Genomic DNA, 17,860 nt, shown 5'->3' with positions numbered 1-17,860 from the left:
CCCTCCTTGAGGGGGAGATGGGCGGTGACAGGAATTTGATAAATAAATAAATAAATAAATAAATAGACAGACAAGGAGTGGTAAGACAGGCTTGGCTCATTTAAATGAATTCAAGTCTCCCTGGCCAAATGGATTATATCCCAGGGTACTGAAGGAACTAGCAGAGGTACTGCAGAACCACTCTTAGTATTCTTTGAGAATTCCTGAAGGCACGGTGAGGTCCCACAAGACTGAAAGAGAGCAAATGTCCCCATCTTCAAGAAGGGGAAGAAGGAGGACTCAGGAAACCCAGCCCTCTCAAACTTGACAGCTATACTGAGAAGTCCTCAAAGAGATCTTCAATAGCAGTGCACGTTTGTGAGCACTTTACAATTAACAGGAGCCAGCATGGGTTTGTCACTAACAAGTTGTGCCAGACCAATTGTATCTATTTCTTTGACAGAGTTCCTAGCTGGGTAGATCAGGGGAATGCTATAGACATGGTATACTAGGATTTCAGTAAAGCCTTCGGCAAACCCTCTCATGAAAAATTCCTTATTAAAATGGTGAAAGGTAGACTAGATAACACTACTGTTAGATGGACATGGCTGAACAATTGTATCCATGAGTGCTCATTAATGGCTTCATTTCAGTTGGAGGGAATACGATAGCAGTCTTCAAAGCTTTGGAGAGATGTTGCCTAGAAGAGGCAGTGGACTTGTTCTCTGTTGCTGCAGAGGGCAGGACCAGAACCAATGATTAAAACTATAAGAGGTAAGTTCAACTTAGACGTCAGGAGGAGCTTCCTGACTATGTGAATTGTCAGCCAGTGGAACAGGCTGGTATATAATATGGTGAGTTTTTCTTCACTAGAGGTCTGCAAACAAAGCTGGATGTCACCTGTCAGAGATGTTTTAATGGATCCTGCACTGAACAGGGGGTCGGACTAGATAATTTCTAAGGTTACTTCCAACTGTATGATTCTATGACAAATTACTAGGTTTTGGATATTAGGGAAAGCTTCTTAATGGCAAATGCAGTTTGACCACAGAGTCAATTGCACACAGATACTCGGGATATTTTTCCCTTCAAGCAGAAGCTAGACAGTCATCTACTGATGCTTGAGCAGCTAGTCATGAAGATGCTCTAGTCTGAGCAAGAGGCTGGATTAAATAGCCTTCAAGGTCCTAATAATTCTGTGGTTTCATGATTAGTAAAATGAGTACACCATGGTTATCCCAAAGGAAGTGGTGCAGCCATACCCCTTTCTGCTTGAATTGGTCCCAAGGGAGTGAAAGTAGTTATGCATTCTAATTCTCAAATAACAAAAACCATCTGAACCTGAAAGAGAAGGCACAGTCTGGAGAAACAGGATAGAACTGGGCAGTAATTAAATTTGTGAATAGACAGTAAACACTAAGCAGATAGTAAGGTCTAACAATACACCTCTTATCAGTCCCCACCTGCAGTGATTACTGAGGACCAGGGTACTCTGTGGATAAGTCACACAGCAGACAAGATGCTTCAGGATAGAAGCTGACTCTGGGACTTGATGGGCTTTGGTTTCCATTTGCTTCAGTGTATGGGACAGGTGATCTCATTCAGAGAAAAAGTCACAAGACAAAGTTTGTTAGAGAGTAGGAAGAATTAGACTTCTTTTTTAGTGAGAACTTACAAAAAGAATCATAAGTACTCCAAGAAAGTAAAATAAGGATTTAATGCACAAGACAGCAATTAGCAAGCTTTGAGACCCCATACCATTTTATAAATTCTAAGCCTTAAATTTCAATCTAATCCCACACCAATATATGCATAATCTTACCCACTTTAGAGCAGAGCTGGGTGGGGGGAAGAGGATGAAGAGGATTACTTTCTCTCTGTGGTTGCCTCTTCCTGTTTGGTGTTGTGTTTTTCATATGTGAGCCCATGGCATATGTAGGATGTGCTTAAGGGAGTTTACCATAAGAACACTCCTGTTATATATCTGTACAGTATGCAGTGATAGCTGTGAAAAACCTCTTAGGGGCATTACAATAAAGAATCTGCCTAAAGTGTTGTTCACCTTTTGAACTCTTGGCTTAACCCAGGTTGGCACCTCCAGGGCTCCTTCCTGAGTTTGCCCTTTGTGTTTCTTGCCATACTAGGGCTTTCCCATTTATCAGCAACCTGCAAAGGAGTTGTGAGTCATTTGCAAAGATAGCCTGCCTGTAGTCTTCCCTTTCCTGAAAAGCAACATGCAGGACTCCCTGATAAAATTCCAAAAAGGCTGATGAATGGTCAGTAAGCAACAATGAACGCATGGATTCAGGCATGAACCTTATGAGTCTGAGAAATAACCGGTTTTCATTTCTGGTTATCTCTTCCCACAGAAGCGACAACATGTAGTTCACAATATTGGATCTCAAAGAAGTTAAGCGGGGTTGGGCCAAGGTAGTCCCTGGATGGAAGGCCGTCATAAAATGTCAGGGTTAGACTTGGAAATCTCTTGGCCTTTCTTGGACGGTCACAGAAAAGACAGTGGTAGCAAGCCATTTCCATATTGTTGCCAAGACATTTCACAAACATGTCCCTGAAGTTGCCATCATTGACTCTACTTTTTTACTTTTTCTTTACATTACTTTTTTAACCTTCCACATCATTTGCTGAGATAAGCTACGTCCCCAAAAGCATTTCTGCCTAGAATGAAAACCGAGAGTCCTATTCCAAAAGATTTTTTAAAAAATAAACTCCATGAGAAAAGAAACAAACAATCGAGCAGGATGAAAACATCACATTACTTGGAATAACAAATAAAGTTTCTTCTGCAAAATCTAGAGACTAATCTTCTACATGTTTGCTGAGAAGCAATCCCAACATAATTCAAATACACTTACTTTCAACTGAGAGCAATTTTCAATGTCGTGCCCACAACATTAGTTTAATGGTATGGGACTACATATTGTTGCTTTCTGTTCCAGTCTAGCGAAAGCAAAGCTACTGCGGCATGATTCGTTTTGTGTGGTTCTGCTGATTTTCCTAATCATATGCCATGGTGCTACTTACATTTTTGCCATAAATACAGAATCCTAGCCTGTGGGACAACTGAAGTACTTTGGCCCCACAATGAGAAGACAGGACACCGTGGAGAAGATGCTGATGCTGGGGAGAGTGGAAGGCAAAAGGAAGAGGGGCCGACCAAGGGCAGGGTGGATGGATGATATTCTAGAGGTGACGGACTCGTCCCTGGGGGAGCTGGGGGTGTTGACGACTGACAGGAAGCTCTGGCGTGGGCTGGTCCATGAAGTCACGAAGAGTCAGAAGCGACTGAACGAATAAACAATAAAAAGCCTGTGGGACCATTAAGATACAGTATAAAGCGCTTCACCAGGCAGGACTTCAGCCTAAGTAATTATGCACTGGATTGCTCTGCCTCTCAAACTCTTTGTGTGCATATGCAAATGCCGTTAATGTTGGCTGAAAGGCAAAAGGGAATTATCTTTAAATAAACATGCATGTTTTTAGTCCATATTGGTTTTCCATGGATATATGAAACAGAAAAATGATTCTACAGTGTAACTCTATCCATGTGCAGTTAGAAGAAAATTTGTATTTTCCTTTCTAAGTTTTTTTCCCCTTTTAGGATGGCAGGCTAGCAGCTCAATCTTATGTATCAATGGACTGAAGGTGCAGCTGGATCTGAGAGCTTTGCAGAAGATGAGCAAGCATTTCTGACTCTCGTACAATTTCAATTGCAAAATCCCTTCACTAAAAATAAAGAAAGCTTGGGGTAACTGGGAATGGATATTTTATACAGAAGCACCAGGAGCTCATTTAATCCCTTTATTCAGTGTTTTGCACCTGGCTGCTTTTGGTGGCTCTAGTAAAAAAAGAAAGCGTGACTAGACCTACATGTGTGTAATCTTGGCCACTCCAACTCTACATGTCCAGGCAGAAGCGTTATTAAAGTTGGAGAGAGCACATGCAGCAGTACATTGACACAGGTTTACACTTTTACCTTCACCGTACATGAGAACGGCAATACTTGGTTTTTAAGTTTTCAAAGTGAAAAGAAGAATTTGGGTTCTAGCAGATGTCATTCTCAGAGGGTCAATCGCCAGGAGTGGAGCTCAATTTGAGAAGCTTATCTTTTTAGCCATGTTAATCTACTACAGCTTAATCATATGGCATTTAAAATACTAACTAAGGTATTCTAAGGAATCAGTCTACCAGATTCAGGTATAATGTTTTTTTCCATGTTACATTTACCAAGTTATCAGTTGATTGATTGGTTCAAAATCAAACCTTCTTGACATTAATTTCAAAAGTGAAACTGTGAAAACTTTGACCACCTGTCAACTAAATTTCCGAAGGAAAAAAAATGAAAACGCAGGAGATCCACCTCTGGGGATTGCCCCTCTGCTGCTGAATGGGATGACCCTTAGATGAAAGTCTCGAGAGTTCCCAGTGCTCCGCCAGAAAGAAAGGGAATAACTGGGCCGAAGAGAACACCGAAACGTGGAAAGGGAAAACTCCAGCGTTGATTCTTCCCTGCTCTGCCCGCTCTTTCTCTTGCCGTGAGCTCTGGATTTTCAAGTGTAGCTTGATCGGTTCGCCCTGAGAGTCAGCGGCTCGGTGGAGGAGAAACGAGCTTCTGCAACCGCAAACGAGGCTGCGTGCAAAACAAATGGCGCAGCTGGAGAATGGACTTTGGCGCGGGGGTGGGGGAGGCGGGAGACAGCGGGGTGGTGGGGGGAGATGCTTGCAGAAGCCCTGAGGTCGGCTGGGCAGAGATCAGGCCGGCCTTAAGGCACCAAGTCCTGCTCGCGCTGCTGTGGAGGCTGGGATGGGAACCGGAAGAAGAAACCGAATCGTGGTGGGAAAGGGGCCGAGGCTCTCTCTGAAGAAGAACTGATGCCGCCTTTCGGCATGCATAAAAAGAGGTTCCTAAAACGGGGTGGGGAGGAGGGTGTGTCTTTTTTCCCACCACACGTATTGGTAGGAGTCGCATTGGCTTAGAGATGGAGAGCCATTCCAAGTTAGGGAGCTTGTAGCGGTCTGTTTTTATGGTCGGAAAGGTGAGATGGGCAAGGGGTTGACTTCTGCAGTCGTAACCTTGATAGTATTAAAACAGACGGGTTGTACTTGTTTATTTGATGACTGTCCCTTTTTAATCAGTTCCTACAGTGAGTCAGAGTAATAACAACGGCTGGGAAGATTTCGTATAGTACATTCTGTAGACTTGCTCATCTCAACAGAGCAATGGGGGCCTTTCCCCATAGCAGAACTGAGTGGGCTCCACAACAGCTGCTGCATGCCGGACAGCTACTAAGTAGCAGTAATTCCCAACTTCTTGCTGTCAACTAATTTTTGCAGTCCAGATACGGAGACCTGTAAAGCTCCCACTATCCTTGGCTCAGATTATACCAGCATGAAATGCCCATTTCCATCCTTCTTCTGTTGCCTCTGTTTCAAGACAGGGCAGTCACTTGACTTCCCTTCCTGGTAGAGGGTGACAAAGCCTGAGAGGCTTCACATGTAATGCTGGAATAAGGGGGGAGCCATTCGTGGGCTGGCGACCAGGTGTGAGCAGTGCCAAGGGGAAACAGCAGAAAAAAGTTTGCCAAGGCATTTTGTTCTGTAATTGCTCACAAGGGGGGAAATGTTCTAAGTAACCTTCTCACTGCCTGAAACCAGAAGGTTACTGAGGAGCAGTCCAGTGGATGAAGTGAGGTTGTGAATGGTTTTCCAATCTCTGATTTTAAACAAAACAGCTCAGGAATAGATTGTTTTGTTTTGAAATTCCAAGGAGAAGAGAATGGACCCCCCCTGTAGCCAGATGAAAAAGGAATTTTGCCTCTTCACCAAATGTTTGTCAGGAGAGAAGGCAAGGTAAAATGAGTCATATCATTGGATCGTTCACCTAGGCCAGCCGGGCCATGCTGGCTAGAATTGTGGTTGCTAAAGTTGGACACATCTGGAGGATACCAAGTTGAGGAAAGTTGGCCTAGGCTGAGAAGATTGTGTCTGACTGGTCCAAGAAGCTACAACTGGAGTTCAGTGGGCAGCTGCCATATCAGCATCCTGATTAATAGTAAATACTGTAAGCACCTTTCCAATTAGCAGAAATGGGTTTAATCTACAACAGATTATGCAGAGGGCATAAAATATGAGAATAAGAGATAGATCTAGGTTGTACTCATTGTCCTGTGGGTCCTTGGTCCTTAAAAAGTTTATCAATTAAGTGTAACTTGGTTGAACCTGACCATGGCTAAAGCTAATAAACATTACACCCAATTTACCCAAGGTCTTTTGTAAAAGCAGGTACATTCAATGTATTGGAAATATAAAACCACAGTTATTGAAAACTGAGTTATAGAAAATCCTCCAAAGTCTTTAAAATAGTTCACAAAATACCCCTAGCATTTCTTTCTCTAAAGGAAAGCAGGGAGAACTGACACATCAAACCTTCAGAATGGTCAGCCCTTGACTCCTGTTCCATAAGTGGGATACATACTGGAGAATAATCAGAGTGATAGGAAGGATGTTTTGGAGTGCACATAGGTAGTTGGAAAGGAAAAGGGAGAGGCAAGCTTAAAATGGAGGGCGCAGTTAATTCATACATGGGACAGAGACACAAGAGGAACTGAACTTTTAGAAGGAAATTGTACTTCTAAAAGTTGTAATTCCACTGGTGCAAGACAAATTCCTAGCACCCTTTAATCTTCTCTGAACAAAGTCATTGCAAAATGCCAGAAATTTTCTTTCTAATTCTATTTTCTGTGTGTGCTAGTGGGTTGAAGGCCTGCTGTCTTAATAAACAAGGTTTCACTTTTGGAACATAGTACATCCTTTCCCAGCCTGCAGCTTTCCAAATAGGTCAAAGATTTTTGGGGGTGAAATTTAGGATGCCTTATAGAGTGGTACCCTGAAAGAAGGGTTATCACTTTTCCACAGTTCCCTGGATAATCTTAGGTGAGCAAAATAATCATTGACAAAGGGTTAGCATCAAAAAATTGTTCACCAGTGACATTTATCCTTATTTTCTCTGCTTGATTCAAAGTGTGTTTTTAATATATAGTGGTTGTGAGGAAACCTCAGAAGTATGTGTGTTTATACAGAGTATAATGCAGGGATTTCTCTAAGAGCCAAAAGGAGCCTGGCAGTGTGAACTATCCAATGTCCCTTGGCCAGTTGGGGAATGGTTCTGTCTTGCATATCTCAAATTCAAATGCCAGCGCTGTTAACTTTTTGATGCTCCTGTAAAAAGGCTCATGAAGGTGGAACAGAGATCAGTATATCTTTAAGGATCAGTATAACCTGTGCAATACATAATCTTTTACCAATAAGCCATGTTCTTACATATAGATTAATTATGATGGATCATAACTATCTAATTAATCTTTTTGGGTCTCCTATCTGTATATGGCACACTGCAAATGATATGGCACCTGTTTTGGTTTTTATGGGGGGCCAGCAGCATTGGCCAAATGCCTTTATTACTATTTTCACTTTCAAAACCAACCAACCAACCATCTTTCACTGTGGTCTACATCTATTCTCATTTTGCAGACCCTAGACTGAGAAAATACTTGTTCAAATATTCATTTGGTGAATTTTTGGCTGACCCCAAAAGGAGCTGGGTGGGCTGGAGCAAGATGGTACGTTGTTAGTTGCTTACTGTCCTTACATTTGTTTTGTCCCCTCAGAGCTGTTGCAGGCTGAGCAAATGAGGAGTCTGCAGATGATACTGGGGAGCCCCAAGCAGCCAACAGGCTTGTTTGCATCAATGACAGAGTCAAGGCTATGCAGAGGAAAAAAAGGACAGTGAAATTAACCAGACAGTGGCTGTGCTTTGTAAGGATTTTTCCATTCTGAGGTAAGCTATATTGCTCCAGGAGAGAGGTGGGTAAAGTAAAGTGGATAGTGACAAGGAACAGAAAAAGTGTGAAACTGAATGAGGCGCAAGGAAATTCCTAGATGAACAGAAGATTTTCTATAGCTTACATGGTCTACTGAGGTATTTCCAGCTGTTTATGTAACAACACCACTGAACATATGCCAGAATGCTGCTAGGAATAAGAAAGCCATTATTGGGTCTTCCAGCAGATTTTTAATTTCTATGTCAAAGTTAGAATTTTTTAATCACATAGGGGATGAAGGGTCATTGATTTCAGGGTAACTTGTTCCCTGGTAAATATATCTAAGGTTGCAACCTTAGTGGAATATATTATATTTACAGCGAATGAACAAATGGAGGACCATCAGTAACCACCTACTTATAAGCAGCTGCAGTGAATGAGAAATGTGCACAGAATGGAGAATTGCTACAAGGGATGTGAAGACAAGTGAGGTCAGAATAAAGGATGCGGAAAGGATTGAAGGCACTAAGGCTTGGAGGGCTGAGGGATCAAGTCCAAGGGTCATAACATTGAGTTTGAATGTATAAGTTCCTTTTGAAGTCATTTAACTGTATGCTAAATTAAAGAAGTGAGATGTACAAAAACTATACAAGTGTGTTCTTAATATTGTGCCGTAGAATACGTGGATGCTACATTATACTTCCTTGACAGTGAGAGACAAAGTCACACCAGACAAGATGGTGAAGAAATCCTTTTGGACTAGGACTCATGTCTCTGCAATTGAAAGCAAAGACATGAAACATTTCTTAGGTCCAAAAGTTGTGAAGCAGGGCCACCAAGTGTGTGCAGTGCCCCTGGAGTACGGTTGACGAGATCACGTCTAGACTGTGCAATGCAAAAAATTTTTTAGATTTGGATGCAAGCCAAGAGGTTTTACCGTTCCAGCTCTACAGTATACAGAAAATGCCAAACACCTTCCCCCCACCCCCCACCTTCCAGATCTATGCTGAAAGGATACTTGGGATAGTAAATACTGAGACTCTAAGAACATCATTGTGGGCCTGCAGAACATGGAAAGAGGCATCCGGTAGATGGTCCAAAGACTGGGAATGAAACTGTAGGCTATTCCTATTGTGTGCTTACTCAGTGGTAAATTATACTGAGTTCCGTGGAACATACTGTATCTTGCAAAGCTTTGCATTTTATTGAGCGCTAGTCCCACGGTAGAGGCTTAAATCTGGGAAGAATGAGCCTAGGGTTGCAGCCCTACTTCTACTAAGTGTGCTTAGCATCGCATTCTTTGTATAACAAGAGGCTTCCTGCAGGGTGACATATGATGGATTTCCATTGAAGGAAAGCAACCGTTCTGGATGAAAGACCTCAAGCATGCAGAGAACAAGCCATGTGTTGAAATGCTGCAAGGAAACACGTTATTTCAATTGCTGCATGTGGTGAAGAGTTACCAGATTTTGGCACCAGATTTTATAGCAAGATATTCTTAGGAATGAAGTATTGATTGGAGGCATTGGCTGATAACAAAGGACAGATAGCAGTTTAGGGATTGGGGAGCAGCTGAGAGTATGCTGATGTTTCTTTGAAGTGTTCTCTGATTGCTGCCTTTGCTTTATGTAAAAGTCATTCCCATGCTTGCTTACTTGGAGGTAAGCTTTCTTGATCTCAGTGGGATTTGCTTTGAGTAAACTTAGAGGAGAATAGGCCTGCACAACCTCAAAACAGTCCTCTGCACCAGCAACATGCTGAAGCCCTTGTTTAGTTGACTGCAGAGGCTTTCTTGCGGGGAGGCTCCATAAGCGCGTTTCCCTACAGTTAAATGCAGAAGCCGGCGGAGCTGAAGTAAACACAGAGCTGAGCTCTGCTGAAACTAAATCTGACCAGCTTAGTCTAAAACCACAGGGTGATGTGAGCTTCCAAGAGTATCAAGGCTAGAAGGTGGGGCAAGAGGAAAATCCAAATTTCTGAAAGCCAAAAAGGGTGAGGGGCAGAAGTCACATTGAGAAGTCCCTGTGTACAATATGATTTGATAGAAAACTACCATTTATTAATCACTGTGCAGAATAGAAATTACTAAGCTTAGATTCTAGTCCCCACTGGGTTACTGAGACATGTGCAAACAGAGCCCACAATGACCTATCTTGATCAGGCACAGATGCACTTAACCAGGTTAAATATCCAGCTACGAAGCATGCAGTCAGTACAAAGATCTGAAGGCACCCACGGATGTTTTCCTTTTGGGATGCAGCAGATTCTTTGTCACGGAAACTCCAGAGATGCTTTCTGGCTTTTCCTGACTGAAAACTCTCCAAGTGTAAGACCACCCTGTGTTGCAAGGTTAAGGCAAATTGATCCCCTTTCAGCTTGTGAGTCTTTCTCTCCATTGCAAACTCCTCAGGAGAAACCAAGCTGTTGGCAGGAGTACATGAGAAGCAACTTCCCCTGGAATTTCGAAGCACTTGTGAAAAGAATGGCAGTGCAATTTGTGATCGCTTTGTTCAAAGTATGCTGTGGGAAATCTTAATTAGAGGTCTTTCTATCTAGCATAGTGGATCAGAGAGAATCTGGTATTCTGAGTGTTTTTACAGGGATTCGCAGCTGGATTTGTAAATTATCTCTGAAGGTCCTCAAGAAGGGATTACAGGCAGAAGGAAGAGCCAATAGGTGTAATAATCTATTTAACAAAGGTCTCTTAGCCTAAGCAGTTGTATGCCAGAGCACAAGAATAGACAAGGCATGCTTGCAATAAATAGCACCTCCCATTGTTAGAAGCAAAATGGGAGATCACTAGCCTTTTCATGATCTATCTATACCAAGAAAAAAACTAGCACTGCATATTAGATGTTAGACTGAAAAAAATAATCTTGTGTTCTAGTTTCTATAGATAGCAAACTGTCCTTCCAGATGGGGTGAAGAGGCTGTAGATCAACGCAGGTGGCTTTTTTTTTTTTTTTTGAGATTGAGGAGCTAACATTGAGTTAGGGATTTTACCTCATTCTGGTTTGCTTTTTAAAATCTGCTGTGGGTTTCTTAATAGGTGCAGCAAACAGATTGGAGGTTTCACACACCTATTTCACTGCTTATTTCCGTTTTAAAAAGCAGGAAATTGCCTCGCTGTAATTTGAGAGTACAGAGTGGAGAAAGCTTCCACAAGAAAATGAGGTCTGTTTTAACGCCCTTGCTGTTCTCATGTAGGTCCCAGCAGGTGGCAGCACTTAGCTAACCTGACCAATCTTAGAAAAGCTAAGAAGTGTCAAACTGGTTAGTTGTTAGATGGGAGACCACTAGGAAATCCCAAAGTGGTAGCCTAGCCTGGAAAGAAAGAAAAAATTCTGGAAAGAAAGCAATAACAGCCGCCATTGTATTGCTGCCTAGAAGACAACGTGGCCTGTCTAGGTAGTCACTAGGACTCAAGCCTAAAGCAAGGGAGTCTTTATCTTCTATTGTTGCATGATCCTCCTCTGCAGCTTGTACTCCCATCTTTCATCCTTTAACCTCACATCCATTTCTTTTCTTTTTCTGTGTATGTCCTGCAGAGGCTCCAGCCCATTTCCAGAGTTCCTCTCCAAATAGCTTCAATCCCCTGTTTTGGGACCAAACTCAGCAGCAACACCCTGTCCTCATCTCCCTTGTGTTGGAATTATCAGGGATCAACTCAGCATTGTCTCATGAGCATAATAAGAGGGTTTGTCTGGTAGGTGTGTCTCTATTGTGCTTGTGGGAAGTCACAAGGGGCCCCTGATTTCCTCTTCCTCCTCCTCCTTGAGTCTGGGAGACACACAGTCTCCATCTTACCTCATGGGCAGACATGCAGGCAGGAGGGCTGCATAATGCAGGCCTCGTCCTTTACCATCTTGCTTGCACACAAACTTTCTATTCCACATAGAAAGTGTCTACAAAGAATAAGTGATGGAGTGCCTTTCTACTATGAACCTACCTCTATCCAGCTCTGCTGAATAAAGTAAGCTACCTCTACTTTTCTTCTTCTAACTGCTATGTGAAGACTGAATTTATTTCTGAACATAATTAAGCTGGATGTGCAAGTTCTCATTTTGGTCCACGCTTCTACTCTGCAAGATTGCTGTTAGCTGCTTGGAGTTCTTTTATTAACATTTAAAAACTCCATCACCTTGGACTCCCCGTTGATCTCCTTTTTGTGGAAATCTCCCCTTTCCTGGGGCTCCTCTGTCCTGTACACTCTCCTCCGTTGCCGTTGCTATATTCAGACTGTAGTGTCCCCCCCCCGCCCCCGCACCTTTGTGTTCTTTTCCCTTGGCTTCTCCTCAAGGCCTCATGAGACTGTCCTCATCCATTGCCTGCGATTCAGTGCAGTCAGAAAAGAGCCTGATTTTCCCATATATAGTCAGGGTACGTACCATGCTGCCTTTTGCTTAAGACCTCAGACATCTCTCTCTAACTAAGTTCTAGTGACTAATTGTTCCACATCTTCTGGGCTAGCATCCAACACGCCTCTTGCCCATGACCCAGATTAGTATAGATTTGCTGTTCCTACCTGTGATATATGCTTTCCTCCCTCCCTGCCCTCCATCCTTGCCTATGTGGGCAAGGCCCATCACTTGGACCCCCTTGCCTTGCTTTGCCAGATCTGTCTCTCTGCACCTTGAACCTTTCCATTATCGGTCTAGCTGTTTCTCTTCCTGACTCCATCTTTTTTTTTTCCCCTTGGTGACACCTTAGTGGTCGCAAGTAGATAGATTTTGCCTGCATAAATGGATCACAGCTAGCCTAATAAGTTGGAGCTGAAGTTTAGGAAGAAGATATCTAAAGAATGAACAACTGTTCTTATCTTTCAGGAACCAGAGAATATCTTCTTGTAAGAAACTGGCTTCTTATGATCCTGGCTTCTTCTGACTATTGTCAAGAAAAGTGACAGAGAGTTCAACAGGAATAGTTGTAGTAGTCATCAGGATTTTTATCCTGGACTTTTGCTCCCCGATTTAGCAGGTGCCTGGGCTATACAGGGGACTTCTGCAAGAGTGAAGCTTAAACCTGATCTTGGTCTTAAGAAGCTGAAATAATTGTGACTGCAGAGTTGTTGTATAGAGATGAGGACTTGTGTTTCAGTTGTTACGCTTCTTCGTCTTGGGTTGGTTTTCCTAGATTAGTTCTATGAACTGGATTTTTTTCTAGAATGTCTTCAGAATACCTGCATACATCAGGTTGGAGAATACAGGTATAAGAGGAACATCTGGATATCTCTAAATTAGAAGACTGTGTGAGCTGCTTTCTCTATGTAAATGCCATGGCATCATTTCTGTTCAGGCTCCAGGTGGTCCTTGCTTAATGACAATTGGGACTGGAATTTTGGTTGCTAAGCAAAGCAGTCATTAAGCGAATCCGACCTGATTTTACAACCTTTTTTGTGGTGGTCGTTAAGCGAATCACTGCAGGCATTAAGCAAACCACGTGGTGGTTAAGCGAATCACATGGTTCCCTTCATTTTGCTTGCCAGAAGCTGACCGGGAAGGTTGAAAATGGCGATCATGTGACCACGGGACGCTGTGACAGTCATAAATGTGAACTGGTTGCCAAGCACCCAAATTGTGATCACAGGACTGTGAGGACACTGCAATGGTCATAAGTGCAAGGACTGGTTGCAAGTCAGTTTTCTCAGCACTGTTGTAAGTCCAAACCATCACTAAACAAATGGCTGTTAAGCGAGGACTACCTGTAGTCATGCCATTGATGGAATTAATAAAAAGCACAGGAGGAAGTTTAAAGAAAAGATATTGGCCTCTTCCCAGAGTGTGCCTAATTATGTGTCAGACCTGGTCCATGAAACAGTTTATTAAGCCTTGGCAGCCTTATCTGTTTTAACCATGTGGTATACTGTACATTTTGCCCACATTTTCATATCTAAGCAAAGGAATTTTGTTTTCAAAGGTTGGGAGATGCAAAAATATAGACGCTTTTAGACATTCAGTGAGATGCCCTGGTGATAGTTATGCAGAGATTCTGTTCTTAAGCCTGGCCACCTGTGTTGTGTGTCAGGCTACACTTCTGGTTTCCACACCCCTGCTTGGAGGGTAGATTGGTCCCCAAGAGCATAGGACTTGGCTATCTTGTTCTATAGCACTTGACCAGGAGGGTGAGAAGCTGCTGAGAGTGCGTACCCGTAAAACTGAAGTCTTATTCAAAATGTCTTGTTTGAGCCTCAGTTGGTTTGTTTTCGTTGTTGAGGTGCATCACTGTCTTGTCACAATAACACAAAATCATCAGACAATTTCTACAACTTTTCTTTTCTCCTCTTTAATTACCTGGCTGTGGGCTTAGGATCAGCAAACCGAGACCAGCAGCAGAAGTAATGAAGAACACTTTACAGGAAGGGCATGCATGAAGAAAAGTGTGTACCTCTCTGTGTGTTCGTGTGCACATATGTCCATGCAAAGATATGGGTGAGTGGGAGAGGTTGGACGGCAGGGGGTCTACCTCTCAGAACCGAACAGCTGCTTTGAACACATCTGGTTGTGGGATGGAAGGCAGTAAGAAAATCAAGTGGGAAACAGGGAATTTACTTACTCGCTTTTGCTGTGAACCTTCACCTGCTCCAATACCAGGATTTAACTCCTATTCAGGAAGTCAAGTGAGAGGCGTTAACGAATGTGTAATAGTGCATCAGTGCACCAGGTTGGATATTCAGAGCCGAAGCTGGCTCTCTGGTGCCATAACTCCTGTTGTCAAGTTAGTTGTCAGAAGAAGAATCCCTCAAATACATGCAGGAATGTCTTCTCCACAGAGCTAAATCTACAATTTCCAGACAGTCGAGTCCTGGCAGCCTTCATTTTGGGTATGAAGCAATATCTGTGTCAGAGTATATGGTCCTTGGAAGAACTGTACAGAGATCTCTGTATAGGACAGACTGTATGAATTAGTCTGCTTCCTGTGGTGTAGCTGATTGTCCTGACACTGATTGTTTACATTCTGTCTCTTTGCTAGTTTTAAATAGCCATGTGGAGACTCAGATAGGCTGCGTGAAAAAGATGCCTGTGAGCTGAACAAGGTCTGATCTTATACAGATTCCTACAGTTCTCATGCACGTTAGGTATTTTCCCCTGCACTTCTGTTTTGAGCAGGGCCTGGCGCTACCTTTCCCTGAAAGGAGCAGCTTCCTTATTCATGCGACATCCATGCTCATTTTGAAGTCTACATGCCAATCTCTCTCCAAACCATTGGAGAGCAGTATCAGACATGTTGGTCCCTAAACCAGTTCTTCCACTGTAGTCACTTTCTCTCTATACTTCAGATCCATTCCAAGTGATAATATGTCTCCAGTTTGTTTGCCAGATTGGTGGTAGTATGAATATGGAAGCTAAGCCAACGGTGGAAGCCTCCTTGCCCTGCCATCTCTCAGCAGCAAGATGAATACTGCTGTGTAGAAAGGGGATGCTGATGTGGTGTGCACATGCATGGCTGTTGGGAGCATAAAAGTATGCACCTTCTTGAGGTGGACGTTCACGTATATGTGGCTGAGTACCTGGCTGGATAGTTTCTCCAGGGTATTCTCGGTCTCTCTGTTGGGGTGTTTCCTTCCCAGACACCTTGGTATCCCCACCTATATCACAGAGTTGGCTTCCTGTGTGGACAGTGGATTTCTAACTGAAGTATTTCACTGTGGAGAAACCTCTTGGGTTCAGCCGGAGTTCTATCTTTGGAGTTCTCTCCAAAGTTCTCTCTTCGGAGGAAAGGCTCCTACCTCTTTTTTGTTCACATGCAGTAGAATTCCCTGTTACCCAGAGAAGCCCATGTGACTCATCAGCTTGTGGTGGCTACATTATGGCGCTAGTGCACAGGGTTGAAAACTACTTGCCAAAAAGTGAACGCTTCAGCAATAAGTGGTGTCTTTTTGTCTGACTGGCCATAGCTGCATGCACACTTGAATGATCTTGCATGTGTGTATAAAGAGAGGGTGTTGCTTATGAAAAGTATGCCCTTCCCTAGTACCCATTCCCTTTTTACCTATACCTTCCATGAAACTTTCCACATGGCGTCTCCAGCATACAAAATTATCCATTCTTTGTTCTGCTACTCAATTACTATCATGTTGGAGAAGTTCTAAAGCTGGTTTAAAGCTTAAGTATCCCGGAGGCTAGCCATCACAGCGTGTTGTTTAGGAACATTTCCCCCTAATTTTGGCTATCCTAGGAAAAAAAAGTTGCTCTCTGCAGCTGCCGGATGGGAGTGTTAGAGCCCCGTGCGTTTATCAGTGGGACGTCTCTTCTCCTCTCCTTCCTTAATTTTGCTAGCTAACTCAGCCAAAGATCAGAACCATCTGGCCGAAGGGAGTCCCAAGAGCCGATGGGCAGCATCTCTTTCCACCGTACCTAGCAGGAAGAGTTTGGTCTCTTGCTCATTATGTTCTGTCTTTGCCTGCCTGATCCTGGAGGGATGAATCAAAGCTGGTCTCCCCGGCCTCATGTTTTCCGGCATCTTCCCTTTCAGTTTCTTTGCTCTTGCTCTGCCTTTTCCAACATCCAGAGTGAAAAAAAATCCCAAAGATTTTTGTTTTGTGTCCTTTTTTTTTTAAAAAAAGCTTTGTTTGCTCTTTCTTTTTAAATTACTAATTCGGTGGGAGCAAGAGGCTTGCCTGTTCCTAAATGGCATGATTAGACTGTCAGAAGAGCCAGTCCAGGGAAACAAACCACTTTTGACCTTTTAAGGCTCCTTTTTACATTTCTATTTTATTTAAATACAAGCCCTCCCCCAGAAAGCCTGGGGAGTTGTCTGCAAAACATAAAAACCCCATTGCTTATAAAAATTACACCCTGCAGGAAAATGTACTCTCATTCTAAGTAATCTTCCCCCCTCCAGCTTTTCAGCCTTCTCAAAGTAGCAGTGAGAAAAGTTTTGCTAACCAGACTGAGATATTAAAACTCTACCAAGTAACAAAAACAACACCCCAAACCCCTCACAGCACTTAGAAAGATTCAGACACTTCCCAAGTTGGGCTCTCCCCGCTATTTCTATCCGCCCCCCTGCCAAAGAAGGACATTTCCTCATTTTGGGGGGGAAAAGTGTTTCAGGGTGGCTTTTCTTCCCCTTGTCCTGTTCTTTGTTTAAAAACAAACGAATAAACTATCCTTTTATTTTAGTAACCAAACATTCCTTGTTTCTGTTTTGGGACAGCACTTAACTGAAGCCATGGGGAAGGGAAAAAACCCTTTTTAGCCGTTGTCTAAAACGTTGGTGACTTTGATTTTCCTCTGTCAATTTGGGATGTTATTCCCTTGCTAAGTAGCCTTCTCCTCTCTACCCCCCCCCCCCCGCTCCTTTCAGTAATCACAAACATACATGAAAAAGAGAGAAGGGGGGCAGAGGGAAAGTCTTAAATCAGTCCCAAAGCCAGACAGACGTTTTAATCAAATCAAATTAGAATCAGCAGCGGCTGGAAAAAAAGTCAAGGCGCACAGCAAGAGCCCCACCCCACCCCCCTTCTCAAAACTTGAGCGAGATGCGAGCCCTTACCTGAACCCTCCCCAGCAACACAGAGCATAGTAGACTCAGAGTGTGGGCTGGGGGCGACACGGCGGGTTAGCAGACCAACGGCTGTGCTCCGAATGATCGCTGCAGATCCCGACGCGGAGTGAAAAATTCCCTTTCTCTCTGGCTGGCTCTGCCCCGGGTTCCGTTCCTTCCTTCCTTCCTTCCTTCCTCCTTCCTTCCTCCTTCCTTTTTTTCCCCTTCCCTATTTGTTTTGGTTTGTGTTTGCTGGGTGTTAGGTGGGAAAAGCTGTCTGTACTTTGTTTTGTATGTATGCAAAGTTTTTACCACGCGCTCTCTCTCTCTCTCTCGCTCTCTCTCGCTCTCTCGCGCGCTCTCTCTCTCTCTCTCACTCTCCTCTTCCACCTCCTGTGATTTGTTCTTTGATTGGTGTCCAGGAATGTAGGAAAAAGAAAGAAAGAGAAAGAAAGAAAGAAAGAAAGAAAGAAAAGCATAACCCTCTTCTCAAAGTGGCTGCCTTTTAAAAAAAATTAAAGTGTTAAGCAGAACCAGGTTGCTTTCAAGAATGTATT

At 43.2% G+C, this 17,860-nt stretch overlaps 1 protein-coding gene across 1 annotated transcript in view; it reads right to left on the bottom strand.

Moving 5' to 3' along the window:
• Positions 1-17,562, bottom strand: part of CLCF1 (cardiotrophin like cytokine factor 1) — a 52,115-nt gene extending 34,553 nt beyond the window's left edge. Inside the window, exon 1 of the mRNA XM_063289022.1 lies at positions 17,313-17,562. Coding sequence (XP_063145092.1) covers positions 17,313-17,340 — 28 coding nt within the window. The 5' untranslated portion in view covers positions 17,341-17,562. The remainder of the gene's footprint in view (positions 1-17,312) is intronic.
• Positions 17,563-17,860: the final 298 nt, after the last annotated feature.

This window comes from Candoia aspera, chromosome 1 (genome assembly GCF_035149785.1).
Source record: "Candoia aspera isolate rCanAsp1 chromosome 1, rCanAsp1.hap2, whole genome shotgun sequence".
In the NCBI taxonomy this organism is placed as follows: Eukaryota; Metazoa; Chordata; class Lepidosauria; order Squamata; family Boidae; genus Candoia; species Candoia aspera.
The sequence above is the reverse complement of the archived record's forward strand: the minus strand, read 5'-3'. Positions and strand labels throughout refer to the sequence as shown.